At 40.9% G+C, this 25,714-nt stretch overlaps 1 protein-coding gene across 3 annotated transcripts in view; it reads right to left on the bottom strand.

The window, feature by feature from the left end:
* The window catches only part of NELL1 (neural EGFL like 1), an 895,061-nt gene that overhangs the window by 868,586 nt on the left and 761 nt on the right, over nucleotides 1-25,714 (bottom strand). For all 3 annotated transcript variants that reach the window (XM_059929597.1, XM_059929598.1, XM_059929599.1), the window contains exon 2: nucleotides 17,969-18,097. In XM_059929597.1, coding sequence (XP_059785580.1) covers nucleotides 17,969-18,097 — 129 coding nt within the window. The remainder of the gene's footprint in view (nucleotides 1-17,968; nucleotides 18,098-25,714) is intronic.

Here is a 25,714-nt window from a genome sequence, read left to right as displayed (position 1 = left end):
GCCAAAAAGGATAATGGAAGAAGAGAGGCTCCCAAGAAAGTGAAAGCAAGAGCCATGGAAAACAACAGACAGGAGATCCACTCCCGGGGAGCCACAGAACATGCCCAATCCCTAAGGTAAGAGGCCCTTGTAGCATCTCTCCCATTAAATCCCAAAATTGCTATAATTGTGTATCTATCAGTCTCTCCCTTTCCAAAAAAAAGTATTTATTTAAGTTATTCTAGCCCTGTTCTAACATTATATATTGGGTATATGGGAAGCAGAATTTTTAGTGCATGGGTATCTGAAGCAAGAGAGGACAAATAAATAACTGATGTAAAGTCCATCACAGGATCCTGGGCTTTGAGTGGACCGCCATGACTGGATAGACTTTCCGTATGGTCTCCCAAGAGGGAGGCAGGAGGAGGGTGTGTTTTGCGAGCTGAAAGGAAATTGAACCAAATATTTGTGATGAGAAGGGAAGACTATAATAAACTATATTATCATTCACAAATATTTGCTGCCTTTCCCTGGGGAAGGTCATTTCTTTGCTTTGTCATGGAACTTGCTTTGAGCAAAAGTGACATATTTCTAGGCAGAAGTTTTAAAGGTCAGCTCATGCTTTGCCATGTTCTCTTTTCCCTCTGTCACAACAACCAGCAAGGTTCTACATAAAGAATGCTCTGTCTGCTTGTTCCAGAGGCCCCAGATGTCCCACGATGAGCATGGAGAGAGAAACCAGCCCTTGTTATGAGACACAGTAAAACCCAGCCTAGATTGAGTGACACAATCATAAAAATCCTCCTGCTTGAAGAGTCCAAGCCAATATTCCTTCCACCTCATGAACATTTGGCTTCTCATTCCTCTCATTCTACTGGGGCTGAGTTCTAAAGTATCAAGTTCTAGAATCTGGAGACCTGGTCAAGACTATAGATGAAAAAAGCATGGGCAGAGAAACCCAGTTTGAAGACTAATAATACATTTTGTCAAGAGATGGAGTTCAGAGCTTATCTTGAGGATGTATTTGCATGTTTGACATCACTACACAACAAACAAGACCATGTAATTGATTCCATGGACCATCGTGTTTCAGGCAGTCTTTCTTACTTGGGGAGGGAAGATTAGGTCACATCAGAGTATCAAGTAGAGGACTTTAGAATATGCAGGAAACCTACCCACCAAAGTGTAACTTTAAATAGGACTCTCTCCAGCTATTTACCAAGAAGGGCAGTTACTTTCCCCTGGACCAAAGATTTTTAACCCCAACAGCCAATTAGAGTCACCCAGAGAGTTTTTACAAGACTATCAAAGTCTAACGTGAACCTCACATTTGATGAAATAAATCATAATCTCTTAAAGGTAGGTCCTCAGCATCTGAATTTTTTCAAGTTCCCTAAGTGATTCTAGTATGAAACCAGGGCTGAAAACACTGTACCAGACAGGAAGTTCCTTGAGAGCAGGGGTCATAACTACCTTCTTCAAAGCTATATCTCCAGCACCTAGTATTGTGCCTGGCACTTTGCTAACGCTCAGTAAAAAGAGAAAACAAATCTATTAAATAAAATAAAAGAACACTGAATAAATGAATCCTGACCCTGAACAGACCATTTGATCCCACACTGGTTTCTCCCTAAATGTTATACATACCAATTCATCTTTTCAAAATTTGAAAATTTTTCTCTAGAACTGCACTGTCCAATACAGTAACCACTAGCCACATGCGGCTACTTAAATTTAAATTTAAAATGCTTAAGACTAAATGAAATTTAAAATTTCTCAGTTACACTAGCCATAATTCAAGTGCTCAGTAGCCACATGTGGCTTGTGGCTGCAATATTGGACAGCATCAATATAGAGCATTTCCATCACTACAGAAAGTTCTATTGGACAATGCTGTTCTGTAACAACCAATTCCATTTTTAAGAGCTGCGAGTGACCTTGGTGGTTTAATCCAACCCTCTCCCTCTATAGATAGTAATGAAATTTAATGGTAATGAACATAAGGACACAAACATGGGTCCAAAAAACCAACTGTGTAAGATCAAGAAGGGAAAAGTCAGAGCTTAGCAAGTGAAACAGCAAACAAACCAATCTCTATGGGGTCTTGGTCCACAATAAGTTTATTATGAATTAATTCTGTGATGGGGCTGCAGTAATAGAAACTGGATATGAACTTGAATATAAACTTGAACAAGGAGGGATGCTCTGCTGTGTCCTGGTCAGACTAGATTGTAAACACCATGTTCAATTCAAGACATCAGACATCATTAGGAGCAGAGACAATTAGCCAGGTAGTTGAAAAAGAGAACATGATGGGGAAATTCAAAATGATGTCCCATCAGGAACTGCTGAAGCAACCAGAAACGTTAACCCTGGAGAAAGGAAAGGAGGGAGACCTTGAAAGCTGTCTGCAAATATCTGAGAGGATGTCTCATGAGAAAGGGATTTAGACTTTATCTCTGTGGTCATAGTGCCTCATTAAATCATTTCTTTACTCACTGCCGAAACAACTCTTTCTTAAGTACCAACTCCAAGTGCCAAGCATGTGCTAGGCACTGACTTACGACGGAAAAAAAACAAGTGGAGTCATGGAGTTACCTATGATCTTCTGGGAGACAAAAACATACATAGGAAACAAACAAATAAAAAAATATATATGTGTGTGTGTATATATATACATACTTTCAACTTATGAAAAGAACTCTGAGGGACTAAACACTAGGAAGTGGTGAGTCATAACAAAATGGGGAACCCTCATATGTAAGATGGTCAGGGAAGACCTCCTTGAGGAAGTGATATATAAGAGTAGGAGCCAGATAGAGAAAATGCAGCTATAAGGTGGTCTTCCAGGCAAAAGGCAAGCAGGAATGACGGCAGGGGTCAGGGAAAATCTTCGGGCAGTCAAGGAACCAAGAGGTGGCCAATGTGACCAGAGTGATTTAGATGGGATCAATGCAAGGGCACAGCATTAAACCGAAATTTGTCTTCCTTTAACTTATTTCTAACAGAGAATTCCAAAAATAATATGAGCTGCCTCACGATGTGGTGTTACTTCCATCACTAGGTGACCAACCATAGGATTAGACTAATGGATTATTGGACAATTAAGGATTCCCTTAAAGAAGCCTCTCTATAGTGAGGTATGTATTTTAAGAATTTAAGAACCACGGGCAATGAAGCATGCACAAAGATGTACCTTTAAGTACTGTTTGTCAGAAATCTGAATCAAGCCAAGTTTCCACCAATAGGCGAATGAATACATTGTGGGGTTATACACCAGTTCAAACTAATGAACTAGATCTATTCATCCTCAAAAGAATAATGGTGAGGGCTTCCCTGGTGGCGCAGTGGTTGAGAATCTGCCTGCCAATGCAGGGGACACGGGTTCGAGCCCTGGTCTGGGAAGATCCCACATGCCGCGGAGCAACTAGGCCTGTGAGCCACAATTACTGAGCTTGCGTGTCTGGAGCCTGTGCTCCGCAACGGGAGAGGCCGCGATAGTGAGAGGCCCGCGCACCACGATGAAGAGTGGCCCCCGCTTGCCACAACTAGAGAAAGCCCTCGCACAGAAATGAAGACCCAACACAGCCATAAATAAATAAATAAATAAATAAATAAATAAATAAATAAATAAATAAAATTTAAAAAAAAAAAAGAATAATGGTGAATATAATAAGTTTCAGAAAGGTCCCTACTATATGATGCCATTTATATGCCTTAAGCCACACAAAGCAACAGCTAACATTTACCAAATGTTTACTATATGCCCAATAATATTCTAATATATTACATGAATCAAGTCAACCCACAGAACAATCTGAAGATAGATGCTTTATTATCCCCATATTACACCTGGGCAAAATGAGGCAAAGAGAGGTTAAAGAACTTCCCCAAGGTGATACAGCTATTAAGAGTCAGATCTGGGATTTGAATCTAGGCCATCTGGTTCCGAAGGCTGTATTTAGCCCCTACACATATGCCCTCTCTGTTATGTATCTTGTGTATGGACACATACAAAAACATAAATGTGGCAATATATAAGCGTCCAAACACATACATACACACCTACATATACACAAATGGACTAAATATTAATCAACCATGTTAGTGATGGCCTTTAAGGAGGTTGAGAGAGAGAAAAAACAGGGAGGGGAATATAGAGACTTCAACTTAGTCTAATGTTTTGTAAGGCTCTAAACAATATGACAAAATATTAACATTTGTTGATTCTAGAAAACAGCTACAGCATTGTTGCCTTGCGCTTGTCCATATTTTTCTTTACTTTTGCAAAATAATTCCTTGTCAAGCTAAATATTCTGTGACTTTAAAGACCTGAGGTCCAGAGAAGTTAAGGGATATACCCAGGAATCAACAGCGAAAGAGCCAAGCTAGACCCCGGGTTCCCAGGCTCGCGGCACCATGCATGCTCTGTGACCCCATGCTGCTAGATGGCGTGTGTGCCTTATTTTTTCACAGACTGTAAGCATGAGGGCTGAGCAAGCCTAGCTTATCAGAACATCTTGGCTCCCCTTCATACACTGGCTGCACCCCTGAAAAGTTGTATTCAAATAAAATATTTGCAAATCAAATCATATTTTCTCCACTGATTTACATTCTAATTTTGGAGATGTCTTCCCACAGAAAAGAATTTAGTCCCAATATGTTAAAATAAACCCCAATTAAGAATCACAGCATTCATTAAAGAGCACAGCAGTTAAGGTGGAGCTAATTCTCCCACAATGCTCTCTCAAGAAAGCGCTGGTCAAATGGCCACAGAGACTACATTTTAAATGGACACATATTAAACTGTAGCTCCATGGTTAATTCTGATTTTCTTGCATGTTCTCTTTAAGCAGCCAAACAGATTACCAGGTATTCATCTCCAGATATTCAGCAGGACCCTCCAAGTGAAGGAATTATTAAAGATTCTATTAAATGAAATTCATCAACTTACAGAACAACCATCTGCCCTGGTTGATTTAAAATACCTGCCAAGGAATAAAGATGCAGACATAGAGAATGGACTTGAGGACACGGGGAGGGGGAAGGGTAAGCTGGGACGAAGTGAGAGAGTGGCACGGACATATATATACTACCAAATGTAAAATAGATAGCTAGTGGGAAGCAGCCGCATAGCACAGGGAGATCAGCTCCGTGCTTTGTGACCACCTAGAGGGGTGGGATAGGGAGGGTGGGAGGGAGACGCAAGAGGGAGGAGATATGGGGATATATGTATATGTATAGCTGATTCACTTTGTTATAAAGCAGAAACTAACACACCATTGTAAAGCAATTATACTCCAATAAAGATGTTTAAAAATAAATAAATAAAAATAAATAAAATACCTGCTAAAATATATTTTGGCAGATTGTCCTTTGGTGTCTCTTAGAAGAAGATATATCTCTAGCATATTGCACTTATTTTGTCTTTCCCACCATCATGAAGTAGGGAAAAACAGCCATGAGACGGATTGGGACCTGCACAAACTCTGCAGGTATAGACTCCTGAATTTAAATCCTATGTCTGTCACTACAACTAATGTCAGTTACTGGAACTCTCTGGGTCTCAGTTTCCTCATCTGTATAATGGACATGAAAACAGTACATATACAGGAATGTTGATGGAATGATTAAAAGGCAGATAAATTTTAGAAGCTGAGGTAACCCTTCTTTTAAAAAAAAAATGGAGGTCAGACAACAGTTATCCATCCTTATTAGGCATTAAGTAAGTAGGTAACTGCAAATATATACTCCTTGAGAGAAAATGAAACAGAAATATTTTCCTGACTGTAAATACATTAATTGTTTAAAGTTATCTGAACTTACTTTATACTTATTTATTTGCTTAATATCTGTTTACCCTTAAGAGCCAGACTTCTTCTGATCTGCTCACTGCTATATTCCTGGTGCTTGAAAGAGTGCCTAAAACATAGTAGGTACCTGTTAAATATTTATTTAATTTTTAAAAGTATATTTTCTGAATAAATACTCTTAATAATAATATTGACTAACATTTTCAAATTCTTTTTATGGCTTACAATAAATTTATATTATCTAAATTAACCCTTAAAAATATCTTGTATCATAGACACTACCACTATTACTTAATGTCCAGAGAAGAAACAAATCCCAAGAGGTAATTTGCCCAAGGTCAATTTGTTAGTATGGAATTGGCTCTTAAACCTAATAGTTTCTAAAAGAATTATTATCTTTTTACATTCTCTGCTGTCTCTCTCCATCTCTGCTTTCCTTAATGTACAATTTGATAGGAAAAGGAGCGTGACTGAGAAAATAGATTTTAGTGCAGATGTTAGAAGTGGGCAGTTTTGGGAAACAGAGTTTATTTGATCTATGACATCCATTTACTCACATAGCCATTGAATGATTTTCCAGAATATGCCAGGGCAGGTGTTAATTTGCCCCAGAGAGGAACTTGTAAACCCACTCCACTCCCACAGCTTGCTTGAGGGTTTGTTTGTTTTTTGCTTTTTGGTTTTTGGCAAGAGCAAAAATATCTATATTTGGGAGATGCTGGCATGTGAATTGAATCACTCCACTAATTGATTAAATGCAAAGTTATACTAAATTACTCCACTCATAGTGAGGTTGACTCGGAAATGCTCCCAGAGGTAATTAGTGACTAGGCACATCCAATCAACAGAAAAAACAATTTAGACTTGGGCAATAGTGGGTGGCAGGAAATCTGGAAGATCGGCATTAAACAAACCCTTTGGGTAACTCCATCTTACTCAGATTTTCTAAGTATTAAGAGCTATGGCTCAAACTTCAAGCACCGTCTTGTAAAAATGATTATACATAGGCAGTGCTCCTATGAAACAGAAACGGATTTACTTCCTATCCATCTTTCAAGTTCTGGTTCAGGTGCCACCTTCCCCAGGGAGCCTTCCCCAGATTAGCCAGTAAGAAGAAATTTCTCTACTCAACATACTTTATCCATACCCCACTGCAAGCCCATTCTCTTGTCCTCTACGTTACAATGTCTGACGACATGCTGTGTTTGCCTTCTAGACTGTACCCTCGTTGCAGCCAGGATCTTTGCCTTATTCATCTGTGTCTTCCCCAACATCTAGCTCAAAGCCTAGAATGCAAATAGGTGCTAAAAGCCTCAATCTTCTCCTCAAAGTATCCCACATTAGCCTTTGTTCTATCTTGTCGCATAAAACAAGCTACTGGAAAGATACTACTTTTTCTGTAGAAATTCTCCTAGTGTAGAACTCCTAAAAGGTAGCACTTTCCTGACAGGAAAAAGAAAGTAACACATTAAAGAATTTGCACTCATGTATATTCTAATTCACTTTTATAAATGAAACACCAATAGACAGACACATCCTCCCAACTACTCAAAGTTAAGACATGGCCAGTCAGGGAGAAGTACAGTCCCAAACCAAAGCAAAGCAAACAGTCCCACTCAAAGCAAAGCAAAATATTCCAGAATGATTTTTGAAATTCTGATTCTGGTATTCAATATTTAGGATGTTTTTCAGCTTAGAGTAGATCTATGACAGTCTTACACATAGCCATTTATTCTCCCCGCCCCCATCACCAATCCCTATTAAAATATGATTTGTTTCAGGTAAGAAGACAATAAAAATCTTAGTCATTCAAGCCTTTACACTCTACAAGGACAGCAGTGACAAAGATAACCTTAAAAAGCTGAGTAGCCAGAAAATAAATCCTATCAGGCTTTGGAGCTGGTATGATAGGAGTGCTTCCAGTTAACTGAGCTTTCTACTTAAATTTATCAATATTAAGAGGCTAGCATTGAAATGAAGGTTTTCACTCCCTCAATACACATCAACTCAGAGCTGGACTTAGGATGGTGAAATAGGAGAAGAAATCAAAATAAAGGAAGGAAAGAAGAATGAATTTGTTTTTTATACTTTATATTTTTCTCTTTTTTCTTTTTTTTTAATTTATTTTATTGAAGTATGGTTGATTTACAATGTTGTCTTAGTTTCCAGTGTACAGCAAAGTGATTCAGTTATACATCTATATATATTCTTTTTCATATTCTTTTCCATTATGGTTTATTACAGGATATGGAATATAGTTCCCTGTGCTATACAGTAGGACCTGATTGTTTAGCCATTCTATATATAATGGTTTTTTTTTTTCATTTCCACTAGACAACCTGTCTCAGCCAGTGGGGAGATCCACTTCCAGCTCATGGGAAAATGAGTGAGTGGCAGAGGGGAACAGAACAAGCCACAGTAGCAGGACAGCCAGGGTGATACATGTCACCTCAGGCTTCCATGTTTCCGTGGCTCTGTGGCTCTGGCTCTGGCTTAGCTCCCACCCAGGCAGCATCAGTTATACTTATTTTTCAAAGTACTTTCTCACACATTGTCATTTAATTCTTACAATCAATCCCATTTCCAGATGAGGAAACTGAGGCTGGAAGACATTAAGAGACATATCCACTGGTCCCCCTAAGTACTGCCTCAAGGTACTTCCATTTACTTATTGATAAAATGGAAGCATGATAATAATTACCTTATGGTAATGGTTGTACTAAGGTAAAATAAATTAATACATAGAAAGTGCTAACCCCTAATCTTCTGCCCCCTCCCCAATCCTCTGCTTTTCCCACTATCCCAAGTTACCTCTGCAGGTTAAAATCTGACATTAAGGGACTTCCTGGTGGTGCAGTGGTTAACAATCCACCTGCCAATACAGGGGACACAGGTTCGAGCCCTGGTCCAGGAAGTTCCCACATGCCGCAGAGCAACTAAGCCCATGCGCCACAACTACTGAGCCCGTGTGCCACAACTACTGAAGCCCATGTGCCTAGAGCCCATGCCCCACAACAAAAGAAGCCACTGCAATGAGAAGGCCACGCACTGCAACAAAGAGTAGCCCCCACTCGCTGCAACTAGAGAAAGCCCGTATGCAGCAGTGAAGACCCAACGCAGCCAACAATAAATATATAAAATAAATAATTTTTTTAAAAAATCTGACATTAAAAACACACAAGACAGATGATACACATAGGAGAAGAAGACCAAAGTTATACCCTATTACTTAAAAATACATGGACTCACATTTAACAAGAGTTTGCCATGTACCAAATACAGTGTATTGTGTGTGTTAATGTGTATTAATTTATTATGTGTATTAATTTATTTCATCCTCACTACAACCATATATAGTAAGTACTATTACTACCCCATTTTATCAGTGAGTAAATGGAGGTACTTTGAGGTAGAGGGATTAAGTAGTTTGCTACTTACTATCATGTATTAAACTTGAAAGATAGGATTTCTTAACTTGCTCATATTAACTGAACTGTGGTGAAACGCTAAAATCTCTGAGCCTCTCTAGACCTGCACTGTCCAATATAGTAACCCCAAGCCACATATGGCAATTGAGCACTTGAAATATGACTAGTGTGGTGGAGGAAATTAATTTTTAATTTTATTTAGTTTGAATTTAAAGGAATATTCAATGAAATGGCAGTTTTCAAGACACTGGACATCAGTCAATGAAGAACAGTGACCCTCAAGAGATGGAAAACAAAAGACATGAGCCCTACAATTACCCAAGTTCACCCCTCTGAGAGAGTTTCCAGGGAAACTGCCATAGGGAAGAGAAATGCAGGCGAAGCCCAGCAGTCTTCACTCAAATTGAGGTGAAGAAGCTGAGAGTGTGGGGAGACCAAGGCACCTAGATTTCACAGGACAGCATACGTGAGAGATAACGGCAGAGAGAAAAATATGGAACTCTCTCAGCTGACATAGAAGAACCACCCAAAAGGCAACAGTGCGCGGCATACACACAGGACCAAGAAGAGTACCTATTCTCACCCCTCAAACTGGAAAACCCCATGATTCATGGGGCACTGGGTAGAGTACACAGAAGGCCTTGCCTCAGTGATGGGAAATAATTAATTCTATTCTGTATACTAGCACTAGCACTGCTCTGAGCCATCTAACAAATCTTAAAAGTAGGATCCATAACCTTCAGAAATTGTGAAGCACTATGTTGTACACCTGAAACTTATATAATATTGTACATCAACTATACCTCAATTAAAAAAAAAACAGGATCCAAAAGGATCAAATTGTTTTTCAGTAATTTAACTGTGTCCTAAAACAAAACTCAAGAATATTTATAAGAATACAAAAATATCCAGAACCAAACAAGGCAAAATTCACAAAGTCTGGCATTCAATCAAAAATTACCAAGTATACAAGGAAGCAGTAATGAAGAGAAAAGTTAGTCAATCAGAATCATCCTAGCACTAATACAAATATTAGAATTAGTTGTCAGGGATATTAAAACAGTTATTACAATTGTACTCCACCTATTCAAAAAGTTAGATAAAGACATGGAAGATTTTTTAAAGAGTCAAACTGAACTTACAGAGATGAAATTACATTATATGACATAAAAAAATAAAACAGAATGATACTAATAGCAGACAATACAGAAAAACACTTCTTGAAGTCAAAGTAATAGAAACTATCAAAAATGATACATAGAGAGAAAAGAGAAGAAGAATTTTTGAAATGAACAGAGTATCAGTGAGCTATGGAACAACTTTAATCAGCTTTATATACAAATAATTGGAGTCCCTAAAGGAGAGAAAGAGAAACAAAGTATATTTGAAGATATAATGGCCATTTTTTTTCTAAATGCAATGAATTTCAATAACTCCCACACACAAGAAACATTAAGAAAATCAGACCAAGGTACATCATAATCAAATCACTTAAAGTTGGCAATAAGAGAAAGTCTTAAAAGCAGGGGGGAAAGTTACATTACCTACAGAGGAACAAAAATAGGATGACAACTGATTTCTCATTGGAAACAATGCAAGTGAGAGGACAGTGGATCAACATCTTTAAAGTACTGAAAGAAATAAAATTGTCAACCCAAGATTCTACTCTCAGCAAAAATTGTCTTAAATAATGAAGACTTTTTCAGACATACAAAATCTGAAAGAATTCATCACCAGCAGACCTACACTAAAAGAAATGTTGAAGGAAGTCCCTCAGGCAGGATAAAAATGATACCAGATGGGAATATGAATCCACGCAAGAGACTGAAGAACACAGGAAACAGTAACTACAAGAGAAACATGTGATTGATTTTTTAATTATCTAAATATGTTCAAAAGATAATTGACTAATTAATAAAAATAACAACAATGTAATATGGAGTTTATAACAGAATTAAAAGTAAAATGTATGACAACAATAGTACAATGTCAGGGGGAGAGTCGTATACTCTTGAAATATACTTATTATATACATAAAGTTGTATCACCTGAAGGTACACTGTTGTCATTTAAAGATGTATACTATAAACCCTAAGACAACCACTAAAATAATGAAACAATGAGTAAGCCAACAAAAGAGTTTTTAAAAAATCAGTTAAAAAGTTCAATTAATCTAAAAGAAGCCAGAAAGAGGGAAAAAAGGAAACAAAGAATAGACAGATAGAAAACAAACAACAAAAACATACATTTAAATATGACAGTGTCAATAATCACCTTAATATAAATGATCTAAATACCTTGATGAACAGAAATTATCATACTGGTTTAAATAAAAAAGTAAGACCCATCTATATACTGGCTACAAGAAAAGCACTTTACATGTTATTATATGATTAATCTCGAAATAACTATGATGGGTGAAAGAATTTAGATCCAAAAAAAAAAAAATAGTAGACACTGTATAATTCTATTTATATAAAATTTCTAGAAAATGCAAACTACTGTATAGTGACAGAAAGCAGATTAGTAGTTGCCTGCAGATGGGGGTTGGGAAATATAGGAAGGAGGGATTATTTTAAAAAGAGGAAACTTTGGGGGTGATAGGTATGCTCATTATCTTGATTGTGATGATGGTTTCACCAGTGCATTCACATATCGGAATTAACAAACAATACAGTCTGAATATGCACAGTTTATTATAAGCAATTACACCTTAACAAAGCTGTTAAATTTTTTAATGATATTTAAAACTATGTATGGAATAACTTGGCAAATCTACTGTATACTCTAGCTATAACTGTAACTATAAATTATAGACTAGATTTTGAAGACTTTGAAAAAATTGTAAAATATCTCATTAATAATTTTTTGTATTGACCATATGTTGAAATGATAATATTTTTCATATATTGGGTTAAATAAAATGTATAGTTAAAATTAATTTCACTTGTTTCTTTTTACATGTTTAATACAGCTACTACAAAAACTAAAATTACAGATATGGCTCACTTACTTATATTTCTATTGGGCAGTGCTGCACTGGAAAGGAGTACTTATCTGGAGTAAACTGGAAATACCATATTGCTCATCTTTCTGCCCAACAGTGGGTAGCCATCCTATGGTAGACAAAATGATATTCCCCACCCCCAAAAGATGTCTGCATCTTTATCCCAAAAATCTATAAATATATTACTTTACACAGCAAAAGAGACACTGCAGATGTGACTGAGTTATGGATCTTAATATGAAGAAATTATCCTGGATTATCCAGGTGGACTCAATATAGGGAAAAGGACCCATAAGGGTCCTTATAAGGGAAAAAGGGAACAGAAGAGTCAGTACCAGAGAAGAAAACATGACAGAAACATAGAGAAGGAAATGTCACCTCAGAAGCAGAGGTTGAAGTGATGCACCCACAAGCCAAGGAATGTAGCAGCCTCTAGAAGCTGGAAAAACAATAAACAGATTATCCTATAGAGGCTCTAGAAGGAACACAGCTCTGCCAACACCTTGATTTTAGCCCTTTTTAAAGCCCATTTTTGACTTCTAATTTCCAAGCAAAGTGTTGAAGTTTCAGCCTGGTTTCTCTTTGCTGCTTATAGTAAAAGGTAAGAAGAAAAAGACAGATTGAGGGAAGAGCTGTTAAGCAAAAAGGAACCAGGACTGATTATATGCAGAATTCCCAGCCTATCCAGATTAGAAAAGACAATAAAATTAGGAGATTCACTGTCAGGAAAGTCTACTCTGGAACAAAGCAAAGGGTGTGGTTGAACCATCTTTTGCTAGTGACTCTGAAGGACCAAAGGGTCAGAATATCCAATCACACAGAGGGTTCTTTGAAGAGATCATGGTTGTAATTCATGGATCCTCTCAGCCATCCCAGCAGAAGTCAGAAATACAGATTAGATTAGCTCGGAAAGATCTGTAAATGAGCCTTTTGTCTAATGGACAGGAGACCCTCTGGGTTCTTGAGAATGTTATACCAGCAGAAACACTGCCAACTTGGACTGAAGGGGACAGAAAGAACATGAAATGAAAGAAGGCTGATCGACTCCCAAAACTCTATAAGCAAGAAACAGGTTGATAAAACTATTCAACTACAAACCTATGCTACTGTTCGTGAAAAAGAATGATTCAGAGGAATGAGTCACAAGCCCAGAAAGCAGAGCCAAGGACCATAGAGAATGATCCTCAGGCCCTGAAACCCAATGGAGTTTGCCCTGCTGGATTTCACATTTTCTTGAGCCTGGTGACCCCTTTCTTCTTTCCAATTTTCCCTTTTGAAAAGGAACTTCTATAACTGGCGTCCTATACCTGTCCCACTATTATATTTTGTAAGCAGATTACTTGTTTTCTAGTTTCACAGATCCACAGATAAAGAGTAATTTTGCTCCAAAATGGCAAATACTCAGAGTCCCACTCATACCTGATTTAGATTATTTAGATAGTGAGATTTGGAATTTTTCAACTGATGAATGGATGAGATTTCAGATTCTGAGCTGATGTTATAATTGGTTAAGACTGTTGGAGATATTGGAATGGGGTGAATGTATTTTGCATGTGGGGCAGACATGAATCTTTGAGGGCCAGTGGGAAGATTTTGTGGTAAGCAGAATGACTCCCCAAAAATGTCAATGTCCTAATTGCCAAAACCTATGAAATATGTTACCTTACATGGCAAATGGACTTTGCAGATGTGATTAAATTACAGATCCAGAGATGGAGAGATTATCCAGGTAAGGTAATCACAAGAGACCTTGAAAAGGAAAACCCTCCTCAAGTCCCATAATAAAGTTACTCTTCCTAGCAAAGAAGCTGAAAATCTCTCCCTATTGTTGGAGAGATTTGGGATGGTAGACATCCCAAAAGCAGCTGCTAAAGCAGAGAACACACAAATTAGAAAGCAGAGATCTAGCCCAGGGAATAACTAAATGAGTGAATGACCAGCATATAAAGTAGGCAACAAGCCTTTCATAGAGCACATTGGACAGAGGAAATTTTAATTCAATTCAAAATGTTCACTTGTCACCTGCTGTGTGCCATGCACAATACTTGGCCTTTGAGATGTAGGGGTATTTAGATAGGAAGACTTCTGCTTTCATGAAGCTTACAGATGAGCCAGGCTTCCATAGCAACTCTGTTGACAAAGTGTCAGCAGCACTTCTCAAATCAAGAATGGGATGGTGAAATGTCTATTTAGGTCTTCTGCCTATTTTTGGATTGGGTTGTTTGTTTCTTTGATATTGAGCTGCATGAGCTGCTTGTAAATTTTGGAAATTAATCCTTTGTCATTGCTTCATTTGCAAATATTTTCTCCCATTCTGAGGGTTGTCTTTTCATCTTGTTTATGGTTTTCTTTGCTATACAAAAGCTTTTAAGTTTCATTAGGTCCCATTTGTTTATTTTTGTTTTTATTTCCATTTCTCTAGGAGCTGGGTCAAAAAGGATCTTGCTGTCATTTATATCATAGAGTGTTCTGCCTATGTTTTCCTCTAAGAGTTTGATAGTGTCTGGCCTTACATTTAGGTCTTTAATCCATTTTAAGTTTATTTTTGTGTATGGTGTTAGGGAGTGTTCTAATTTCATTCTTTGACATGTAGCTGTCCAGTTTTCCCAGCACCACTTATTGAAGAGGCTGTCTTTTCTCCATCGTATATTCTTGCCTCCTTTATCAAAGATAAGGTGACCATATTTGCATGGGTTTATCTCTGGGCTTTCTATCCTGTTCCATTGATCTATATTTCTGTTTTTGTGCCAGTACCATACTGTCTTGATTACTGTAGCTTTGTAGTATAGTCTGAAGTCAGGGAGCCTGATTCCTCCAGCTCTGTTTTTCTTTCTCAAGATTGCTTTGGCTATTCGGGGTCTTTTGTGTTTCCGTAAAAATTGTGAAATTTTTTGTTCTAGTTCTGTGAAAAATGCCAGTGGTAGTTTGATAGGGATTGCATTGAATCTGTAGAATGCTTTGGGTAGTATCATCATTTTCACAATGTTGATTCTTCCAATCCAAGAACATGGTATACCTCTCCACTTACCTCAACATAATAAACAGATTGCCAACAAACACATGAAAGGATGCTCAACATCATTAATCATTAGAGAAATGCAAATCAAAACTACAATGAGATATCATCTCACACCGGTCAGAATGGCCATCATCAAAAAACCTACAAACAATAAATGCTGGAGAGGGTGTGGAGAAAAGGGAACCCTCATACACTGGTGGTGGGAATGTAAATTGATACAGCCACTATGGAGAACAGTATGGAGGTTCCTTAAAAAACTAAAAATAGAGCTACCATACGACCCAGCAATCCCACTACTGGGCATATACCCTGAGAAAACCATAATCCAAAAAGAGTCATGTACCACAATGTTCATTGCAGCTCTATTTACAATAGCCAGAACATGGAAGCAACCTAAATGTCCATCGACAGATGAATGGATAAAGAAGATGTGGCACGTATATATAATGGAATATTACTCAGCCATAAAAAGGAATGAAATTGAGTTATTTATAGTGAGGTGGATGGACCTAGAGTCTGTCATACAGAGTGAAGTAAGTCAGAAAGAGAAAAACAAATACCGTATGCTAACACATATATATGGGATCTAAAAAAAAAAAAAAAAATGGTCATGAAGAACCTAGGGGCAAGACGGGAATAAAGACACAGACCTACTAGAAAACGGACTTGAGGACACGGGGAGGTGGAAGGGTAAGCTGGGACAATGTGAGAGAGTGGCATGGACATATATACACTACCAAATGTAAAATAGATAGCTAGTGGGAAGAAGTCGCATAGCACAGGGAGATCAGCTCGGTGCTTTGTGACCAGCTAGAAGGGTGGGATAGGGAGGGTGGGAGGGAGGGAGACGCAAGAGGGAAGAGATATGGGGATATATGTATATGTATAACTGATTCACTATGTTATAAAGCAGAAACTAACACACCACTGTAAAGCAATTATACTCCAATAAAAACGTTAAAAAAAAAAAAAAAAAAAGAATGGGATGGCCTCTCAACAGTAACTGAATAGAACTTGCACAACGCAAAGAGAAAACTAATCTTGTTTGTATTCTCTTAACCATGCCCAGTTTACTTACTTCACCAATTCCTTAGTAAGAGTAAGCGGAAATTAACATATCTGTAGTCTTGTTATATATTATCATATAGTATCTGTAGGTGTGCTGTATATTATTAAGAAGGTTTAAATTCTCTGCACAGGAAATATATATATCTCATCCCATAATGTTGGTTCAGTCATTCTAAAATAATCCTTTTGTTATCTTCACAAAAGGCTGGGTTAAAAGAAGCCTGCCAGGCATTTTCATAGAGGAATATCTAGGCTGCCATATCTGATCAGATCACTCCCCTCCTTCAACTCATCAAAGGCCCCCACTGATCTGAGAGTAAAGTAAAAAACTAACATGGCCTATGGGCAAGGGTAATATTTGCAATAGTTAACAAGTACATGGCCTCCCACCTATCAAAATAGACACTGGCCGTAGAGCATCAGTACACCCAAGCCCGTGGATATAAGCTAAATATCAATTCTGCCTTCAGGGCCCAGTGTGACCTAGCCCCTGCCTACCTCTCCAGCCACTCACCACCTTTCAGCCATGCTAAATGTCTTTCCATTTGTTTCTGCCTTAAGACCTTCCTACATACTATTTTCTCTGCCCAGAATGCTCTGAGCCGCCACCTCTTCCTTCACCAAGCTTTCTATTCATTTTTCACTCTTCTGCTGACAAATCACTTTTTCAGGGTAGCCTTTTCCTGACCACCACCATCTCCCCACTCCCAATAAATCAGATCTCCTTGTATACTCTTATTTGGCAACCTATACACCCCGTTCATGGTAAGAACAGTCATTGGAAGTCAATAATTACTTGTGTAATGACTGTTTCTCTCACTATATTTATTTACTCTTACTAATAATCCTACTATTAGCATGTTGCCTGGTACACAATAGGAGTTCCATAATAATAGCTAATACCAGGGATTTACTATGTTATCAGGCACTGTTTGATCCACTTTAATGGATTAGCTCCTCTAATCCTTGCAACTGCCCCATTAGGTACTATTATTTCAGATGAAGACACAGGCAGAGTCAGCCTAAGGAATCGCCCAAAGTCGCAATGTCAATAAGTGGTAGGGTTGGAATTTAATCCCAGGCAGTCAGGTTCCAGAGCCCAGGCTTTTAAGAAGTACACTATACTGCCTTTATGAATGCTTGCTGAACAATTTAATGAATTATAGTCAAGTTTATAGTGGGCAGAACCAGGTAAGCTGCACCCCTAAGAAAATGCAGCCATGAAACATCCTCTTTGTGCATGGTCCACCCATTAAATGAGAGATAAAGATATAGGAACAGGAATGGACGTAGGTATAGGTAAAGATAGGAATAACAGTAGAAGAAATATCCTATAAAAATAATGTGCCTGGCCAAAGGCTTTCAAGGACTTTACAAATTCATTCCACTTTAGATCCCCACCAAAATCCCCTAGGAAATACGTCACTGCCAAGCCAAATATTTCATCACCACGCCCCCGACTGCCCCCTCCCACACCCTCAGAACACCCCCCAAATATCTAAACACCCTCGGCATTTCTGAACATTCTTCATGACGATAACACAAGAGAAACAGCAGAGATGATCCTCCGACAAATACACACCAGAGGAACAGTCCCCAGACAGACCCTCCTCCCCAAGTTCTGCCCCCATGCAAAGAAGAAAAATGCCTTTACCTTTAAATAAAAATGCTTTGCTGGTATTGTGCAGTCCAGACACCTGAGTGACTCCAAGGGTGGTGTTCACGAGGTCGAGCTCAGTGATAATATCCATCTGAAGGTGGGGATCCATCCCAAAGCCCACCACTGAAAAGGAACAAAGAGCCATCTTGGCTTAAAATGCTGACTTGCTTGCGGCAACATGGAACAGAAACGACAGAGGCCAGGAATGGCAAGGAATACAAGGAACCCAGTGATGAGTGCTTAGAGATGCTCTTTCCCTGGATGGAAAATGAAGGCAACTCTTTGCTCCATCACCCCCACTGATATTGTGGTTTTGTCGTCCCTTCCCCCTCTCCCATTCCCCATTACAGATTGATAATCCCTTTGCAAAACCCTAGGGGCCAAATATATTTCAGAACTCAGACTGGATCATCTGTTGGAAAGCTAATATGGCCCATATACTACATTTTATGTAACACCCTCAGCAAAGCCTACATCAGCACCCCATAACCAAACACAATACTTGTAGAGCAAAAAGTCTGATATTGTCCTCTAATTGGTATAAATAAAGACTATAAATAGCCTCATATCTGTTCAGGTCAAGTTTTGCCACCAAAGGAGTTCAGCTCAGGGTAGGTTTTGCTGTCAGGTGAGTTATGAAGAAACTGGGTTTCTGAGCTTTTTTAGATTCGGGAACTGTGGATACAGAATTGTGGCCCTGATCTACCTGCTTCAGAGACTGATACAGTAGTGAAATCTGACACCACCGTCACCAGGAAACACCTCCACAGAGCACTATTAATGAGGCACCAACACCTGCGATAAAGAGGAAGAAAATGAGAGGGATCCTGTCCCTGATGGATAAGGGTGGCAGAGGGACTGGCCAGGAAAGAGAATCCCCAGAACAATGGATGTAGATGTCAAGGGGATTCGTGAAAAGTTAGACACCCTGACAACTCTTGTTGGAGAACCTTAGCACAGAGAAACAGGGCCCTGAGCCCCCACTGCCTCATCTTAAAAAGGCAAATCCTTAAGCCTGTCTCTCATCTACAGGGTGTTCTGCAGAATGATTCGCTCATGACTGCAAAGTGGCTTCCAATTATATATATATTAATAAGGCTAGCGATCACTCCAAGGGACTATGTTTAAGCTATTCCTAAAGGCTGTGCCTATCTACACTTAGCACCTCAGTAGTGCAATTCTGATTGCACAGTTGGAAATGTTTTAATCAGCAACAACTGTCAACGTTTGTCTTGGTGGTAATGCAGTCGCTGAGGCAAGATTTGGAGAGCTTACATCCAATTTGTTCCAGAGAGACCGAGTGCATTTCATCAGGGCATCACACGCTGTGACAATCTCATCTGTCCTCCTGCCCTCACCCCTTTCCCCACAGATCTGGAGAAGGAAATGTACCCTCTCCTCACTCTTTTCCTGTTAGGAAACAGGGGCTGCTGCAGCAATCGAGGCTTCTGTCAACAGAAGGTGGCTCTGGGAAGGGTCTTTGGAGCCGAAGGTGGACAAAGGGTTAAATTAAAGACACAGTGCATAGAGCTGCCTTCTCAATTTTTGTCAGGCTTCCCCTTGTCCTCTGAAATGCAGCCAGATGTGAGACCAGTTTACCCAAAGACCACTCATTCATTCAGTCATTTTTCAACAGATATGACTGAGTGCTTTCTATGTAACACACACACTGCATTGCGAGGCACTGGAGATGGCCTCCCTGGGCATGCATTCCTAGGGCAGCGGGTGAGGAGAGGGCAAAAAATAAACAAATACATAAATAAGATAATTTGAGATGGCAATAAATGCCACGAAGAAAATAAAACAGAGTTATGAAACAGAAAGCAGCTTGGGTGGAGGCTTAAAAAGGGTGGTAGAGGAAGGTTCCTCTGAGCAGACACCTGATGACTATGGCGGCCGGCGATGGTGCAGTTATTCCGGAAGGGGAGATCTGGAGGGGAAAGCTTTCCAGGTTTAGAGAACAGAAAATGCAAATGCAAACCAGGAACAAACTTGGCGTGGAGAGGAAACAGTGAAAAGGCTAGTGTGGCCAGAGCAGAGTGAGTCCGGGGGAGAGCGGTAGAAAATGAGGCCCCAGGGTAGGCCCTGCCTTGTGAGCCGCAACAAGGAGAGGGATAGTATTCTAATTGCAATGGAGTATCACCGGAGGGCTTTAAGGTATGTGTCTAAGGGGAGGAAGAGTGGGATGTGCTCTGATTTACCTTATGATCTCACTTAAGGTTCCATCCTACCTGCTTGACACAGACTCCATTCACAAAGACTGATGACTGACCGAGTACCTACTCTGTGCAAAGAAGTACTGTGCTAACGGGCATCTATCAGCCCAAGTCACAGCACCATGAGCCTCTTGTTGAGACTGGCAATGTTTTTCTCCAAGTGAGCTCAGAGACCAGCAGTTCTATGATCACCTTGAAAAGGCAGGAAAGGAACTCATATTTCAGTTTGATCTACAGTGCTCTACACCTATATGGCAGAAATTAATTTAAGAGTGATCTCAGAGGACCTCCACACCAGTCTATCTCTGGCCAGGAATTTGGAACGTGGTTTGGGAAATGTGCCCTTAGCTGGACACAAGAGGAAGGAAGCATCCCTGTAGGCTCAGTGTCTTGCACAAGGCTTCATATATGTCAGGCCCTGAATTTAGGACCTGATTAATTAATTGATGAGTGGACATATGATCGTTGCTTTGGGTGCAGTGATCTCAGGGCAATATGCATATCTGGGGAATACCACGAGAGGACAGGACGGCATTCGAGCCCAGGAAACTTTCTAAAAGGAATATGGTTGACTGAATTATTGGCTTCAAATCTTTACCCCTGGATTTCCCTGGTGGCGCAGTGGTTAAGAATCCACCTGCCAATGCAGGGGGCACGGGTTCCATCCCTGGTCCAGGAAGATCCCACATGCTGCAGAGCGCATGCGCCACAACCCATGCGCCACAACCCCTGAGCCTGCGCTCTAGAGCCCGCGAGTCACAACTACTGAGCCGGTGTGCCACAACTACTGAAGCCCGTGCACCGAAAGCCCGTGCTCTGCACCAACAGAAGCCACCGCAAAACGCATGCCTCAAGAGTAGCCCCCACTCAGGGCAACTAGAGAAAGACTGCTCGCAGCAACAAAGATCCAGTGCAGCCAAAAATAAATTTAAAAAAAAGAAATCTTTGCCCCTCCCATGGCCACAGCCTTTGCTATGTGGCTTTGCATGTCCTTCCACTAGAGTGGGAGTAAACCTCCCATCCCTTGACTTTGAGCCCAGCCATGTAACTAGCTTGGGTCATTAGGATGTTAGCAATGTCACACAAGCAGAGGCTTGGATGTGCCTGTGTGGTGGGGCCTGTTCTCTTGTACCTCTGCATCACAGTGAGAAAAACATGGCCCTACTGGGCCACTGCTCCAAGGAGACTAAGACACACGGAGCAGACACCCTACCTGGGTTTGGAACAACGCCCAGCCAAACCTGGCCCCAGTGAGCCAATACCAAACCAACCGAGAGACGCATGAACCAAAAGAAATGTTGCTTTGAGTCTAGGGTGGCTTGTTATGCAATATTATTGTGGCAGTAATTGACCAATGCAGGGACTAAAGACCCACTATAATGGTTATCCTTAAGATGTTTGAATCTCCCAAACTTGGAGCCCTGCAACCGGACAAGCCTAAAAGGCACCCACACAGATTCTGTAGAGCTGGCAGAACACCCCAGTGGTGCCCTTGGATTCCCATCTCCATGTGAGAACACCTCAATTTGGAAAGTGTTGTGGAAACAACACTAAACTAAGAGCCACTTTCAGTCCTGTCTCTTCTCCCTACTAACTTTGTGCCCTTGGAAAAATCACTTCACTTCTCCGAGCCTCATTTCCCTTAACTGTAAAATGGGGATAATACCCGCCTCCCAGCCTCGTGAGGTTTCAGTGATAACTGCATGAACACTCCTAGCACATATCTGGTGCCCAGCTGCGGTCTGCTGCATCTGTCTTTCATAGGACCAGCTCTCCAGACCATTCCAACTCCCTGGTCCTCAACTCCACTGGAATCATACGAAAGATACAGGTGGCTCCCATTTTCCCAACCCCTCCACATGCCCAGATGACCTAGAAGGGCTTCTCACTCTGGCCGTGCTTTGTTTATTTTTTTTTTCTTTAATTTATTTTTTGGCTGCGTTGGGTCTTCGTTTCTGCTCGCGGGCTTTCTCTAGTTGCGGCAAGCGGGGGCTACTCTTCATTGCGGTGCGCGGGCTTCTCATTGCAGTGGCTTCTCTTGTTGCGGAACATGGGCTCTAGGCACATGGGCTTCAGTAGTTGTGGCGCACAGGCTTAGTTTCTCCGCAGCATGTGGGATCTTCCTGGACCAGGGATCAAACCCATGTCCCCTGCATCGGCAGGCGGATTCTTAACGACTGCGCCACCAGGGAAGTCCCTGGCTGTGCTTTGTGAAATCTATATATTAAATCTATATTAACCCCTCCCCCTATATCCTACAAGCAAAGGGGCTTCCCTGGCTTTAAGATAACTGTATTGCTCTTGTCATGAAAACATCCCATTAAAACAGAACAAGAGAAATCAATTAGGCTTCCAGAAACAGTACTGTATTGTTTTCTCTAAGTGGTCCCCTTCAAGATGAAAACACCTGGTGCCAATAGCAGGATGAGTAAAAGATAGCACTTTGCTCACTGCCTAAAAAAAATCAGAAAATCTATTAATAAGGCAGCATTTGCATGGCTTCACCTGAAACTTATACAGTATGAAAGTGTTGGTTCCGTAAAAATATTTTTTTTATTTTAATATTTCTGCTTCTTATCCAAGCATGTAGCTCTTGCCCTTTCCAAGGAAACTCTATTGAAGTTTTCTACTTTGGCCATAACTGCTCTCACATGGCTGAAGCTGGGTATTGGAATTAAGCCGGATAAAAAGCTTCTGGGGAAAAAAAAATATTTTTTAAAACCCGGAAGGCAGCATGTCAGTGTCGCAGAGGCACTTGAGGCCTGGCTCTGAGATTCAGAATCTCCACCCTAATCTCCCAGGACACCTGCTGCTGGCCACTCCTCAGTCTAGCCCAGAGAGTGTTGAGGCCCAAAGCCCATTCAGTCCACCTTCAGGGTCCCAGGCCTAAGCTCCCGAGCAAATCCTCCTGCATCTGGCTCACTTCAAATCTAATCCAGCTCACTGTGCGTGATGGCAGCTGTTTTCCCCTGGTCCATGCAGGGGAATACGATGCTGGAGAGATGCTCCAAGACCTCATTTACCAGCAGGATTTCACAGCCATTTGATCGGATTTGGGCCTCTGGACTCCTACAAAGTTTCTTACTACCCCAAAAGCAACATCCTTAAAGAATATGCTCTATGCCTGTTCCAAATCAGTCAATATTTCACATGATCACTGGAGGCTGGGGGCTTTTGTTCACAGCTCTATTATTCAATTCATAGTTAATGAACTGCCTGGGAGGTGCTTCTAAAAGAAAAGCTCTCCTTTCCAGCAGGTGGCAGCAAAAGGCATTCACTCAGCCCCAGGGGCTCCCTCTAACCATTGCCCTGGTGACCAAACCACACTTGAAAGCCATGGGGGAGTAATCACTGAGTTTTACATTATTCACACTTCCAGGTTACTGGAGAAAACTCATGGACATAATGTATTATTACTGCTGTTATTGTAGCCTTCTAAATTTTCATTATTAGTGATGTACCTGGAAATCTCAGATTTTTTTTCACACAGAAATAACCAGAACTGGAGAACAGGACCTATTCGTGACCTCACTTTACTCTTTAAAACAAATTCTCTGAACAATGAGTAATTTAAGCAGCTTCCTGTGACACCTATCATTAGATCTTTTCATATGTAACTGCTACTGCACCGCAGTGCTGCTTTAATTAAAATATGCCTGATACCATCTATTCATTTCCATTAAAAGGCAGTGATATCTGAGCAGCTCACTCAGTGAATTTCGTGTTTATTTCATCTTGGACTGTTAACAGCCCAGACAACAATTGTCCCACTTGACAAATAAACTTTCCGAGTGGCTGTTTGGATCCTGATAAACTAATTGAGAGCCAGGCTTAGCTACCTCAGAGGATGGATGTGTGATACTGGTATGATGGTTCCTGGGCAAAATCAAAGAAAAAAATTGCTCATCAGACGGCCTCAAGCTGCAAGAAATTGTAAGTGAAAGAAGTGAGATATAATTCCCCCCTGTCTTTCTCATTCTTCTGATAATTTTTGTAGAAGAAATATGTAGCCTCTGGTGTTCAAAGAGTACCAAGTGGCATGGAAAACTCAAGCTCCCTAAGCAACTGCCACAACCAATGGGCAGATCCTTCCACGCTTCCTTGACTTTGGACAAGCTGTGCCTTCTGCCTGGAATGCTTTCCCTACTCTGTGCACCTGGAAAACTCCCTACAAAGCCTTCCAGACACAACTTTCAAACGTCACCTCCTGATTAAAGCCTTCCCTGACTACCGACCACCCCGCCCCAGAATTCACTCCTACCGCTCCTCCTGTTTCCTCAATACAAACTCCTGTATTCCCACCACTTTTCCCCCCCACCCCCATCAAGCTGTACAATAAAAATGCTCTTCAGTTTCTATCTAGATTCTCAGCTAAGCTGTAAGTTTCTGGTAGTCAAGCAAGCCGGTTCCTCTTTGTATAAGCAATCCTGGCACCCAGCAAGACACTCAACTCTTCGCTGAATGAATGGATACAGGAGTAAATCTTCCCTACAAGAGCATGTTTACAAGTTTTAAAGGGGCTTGATGTGGGGAAGGGGAAAAGACAGTGTCGTTAAAGATCTCCAAAAGCAAAGCGCCCTGGAGACACAGTCCACTTCTGGGGGAAGCACTTTTTGCCTACTTTTCAAGAGTAATGAGAACAAAGGACGTAAGTATGTTTGGTAGTGATGTGCACTTGAGACGTGAAATGCCCGATGCGCTGCCCTCTCCCCCACCTAGTTTCTCTCTCTTTGGTTCCTCTGTAAGATGCCCACCAGCACCAAATTCTCTGCACGTAGGGCTCGCCTGCCCTGATCTTCCAGGGGCGCGTTTTTTCCAGTGTGTTCTCGGTTTTAAAAGACCAACCCATCTAGATGGGCCGGAACTCAAGAAGCACCTATTCTAGGCTGGACCGAGTCTTGGCATCTCGGCAGCCTGGGGAGCTCGGATGGAGATAGTAAAGGGATGGGGATTCCTTTTGTCCGCGGAGAAGTCCACACCCGCCGCTCTGTCATTAAGCAAAGGAAAAGCTGCTTCCCGCTCAGTCCTGGGGAAAATGGAAAGGGCCAGCGGAGGGAACTTTTGAGCGGACCAAGGCCGGGCATCCCTCCCCAGCCCTCTACAGATAAACTCTGCATGGGAAGGAGGCTATGCCTCTAGAGAAGGGAAATGAGAGTGATACAAGAGAAAAGCAGAGGGAATGACTACACACCGACTCTGGGGTGCAAAGTCGGCCGCGCGTGGCGAGGATGGCTAGCGTAGGGATGAAACCTCGCGACGCCCCACCCCACCCCGCGGGGGAGGGTCCTATTTTTGCCAATTTCCTCCTCCACCCCACCCCACCCCCACCTTCCCAAATCTACTACTAGTCTCCCGGAGTAGGCGGCTGAGAGAGGGTCTCCAAACCCCAGGGGACATGGGGGCTGGGGGCGAGTAGACGCTGAAGGAAGGAGGCGCGCTTAGAGTCCTCACAACTGCGTCTCTGGAGGCAGAAAGAAGTGGGGACTTCAGAAAATTACGCCAATTATCCTTGCCTCCCCTTCAC

This window comes from Balaenoptera ricei, chromosome 8, assembly GCF_028023285.1.
Source record: "Balaenoptera ricei isolate mBalRic1 chromosome 8, mBalRic1.hap2, whole genome shotgun sequence".
Taxonomy (NCBI): domain Eukaryota; kingdom Metazoa; phylum Chordata; class Mammalia; order Artiodactyla; family Balaenopteridae; genus Balaenoptera; species Balaenoptera ricei.
This window is presented reverse-complemented; position numbering and strand designations above follow the sequence as displayed.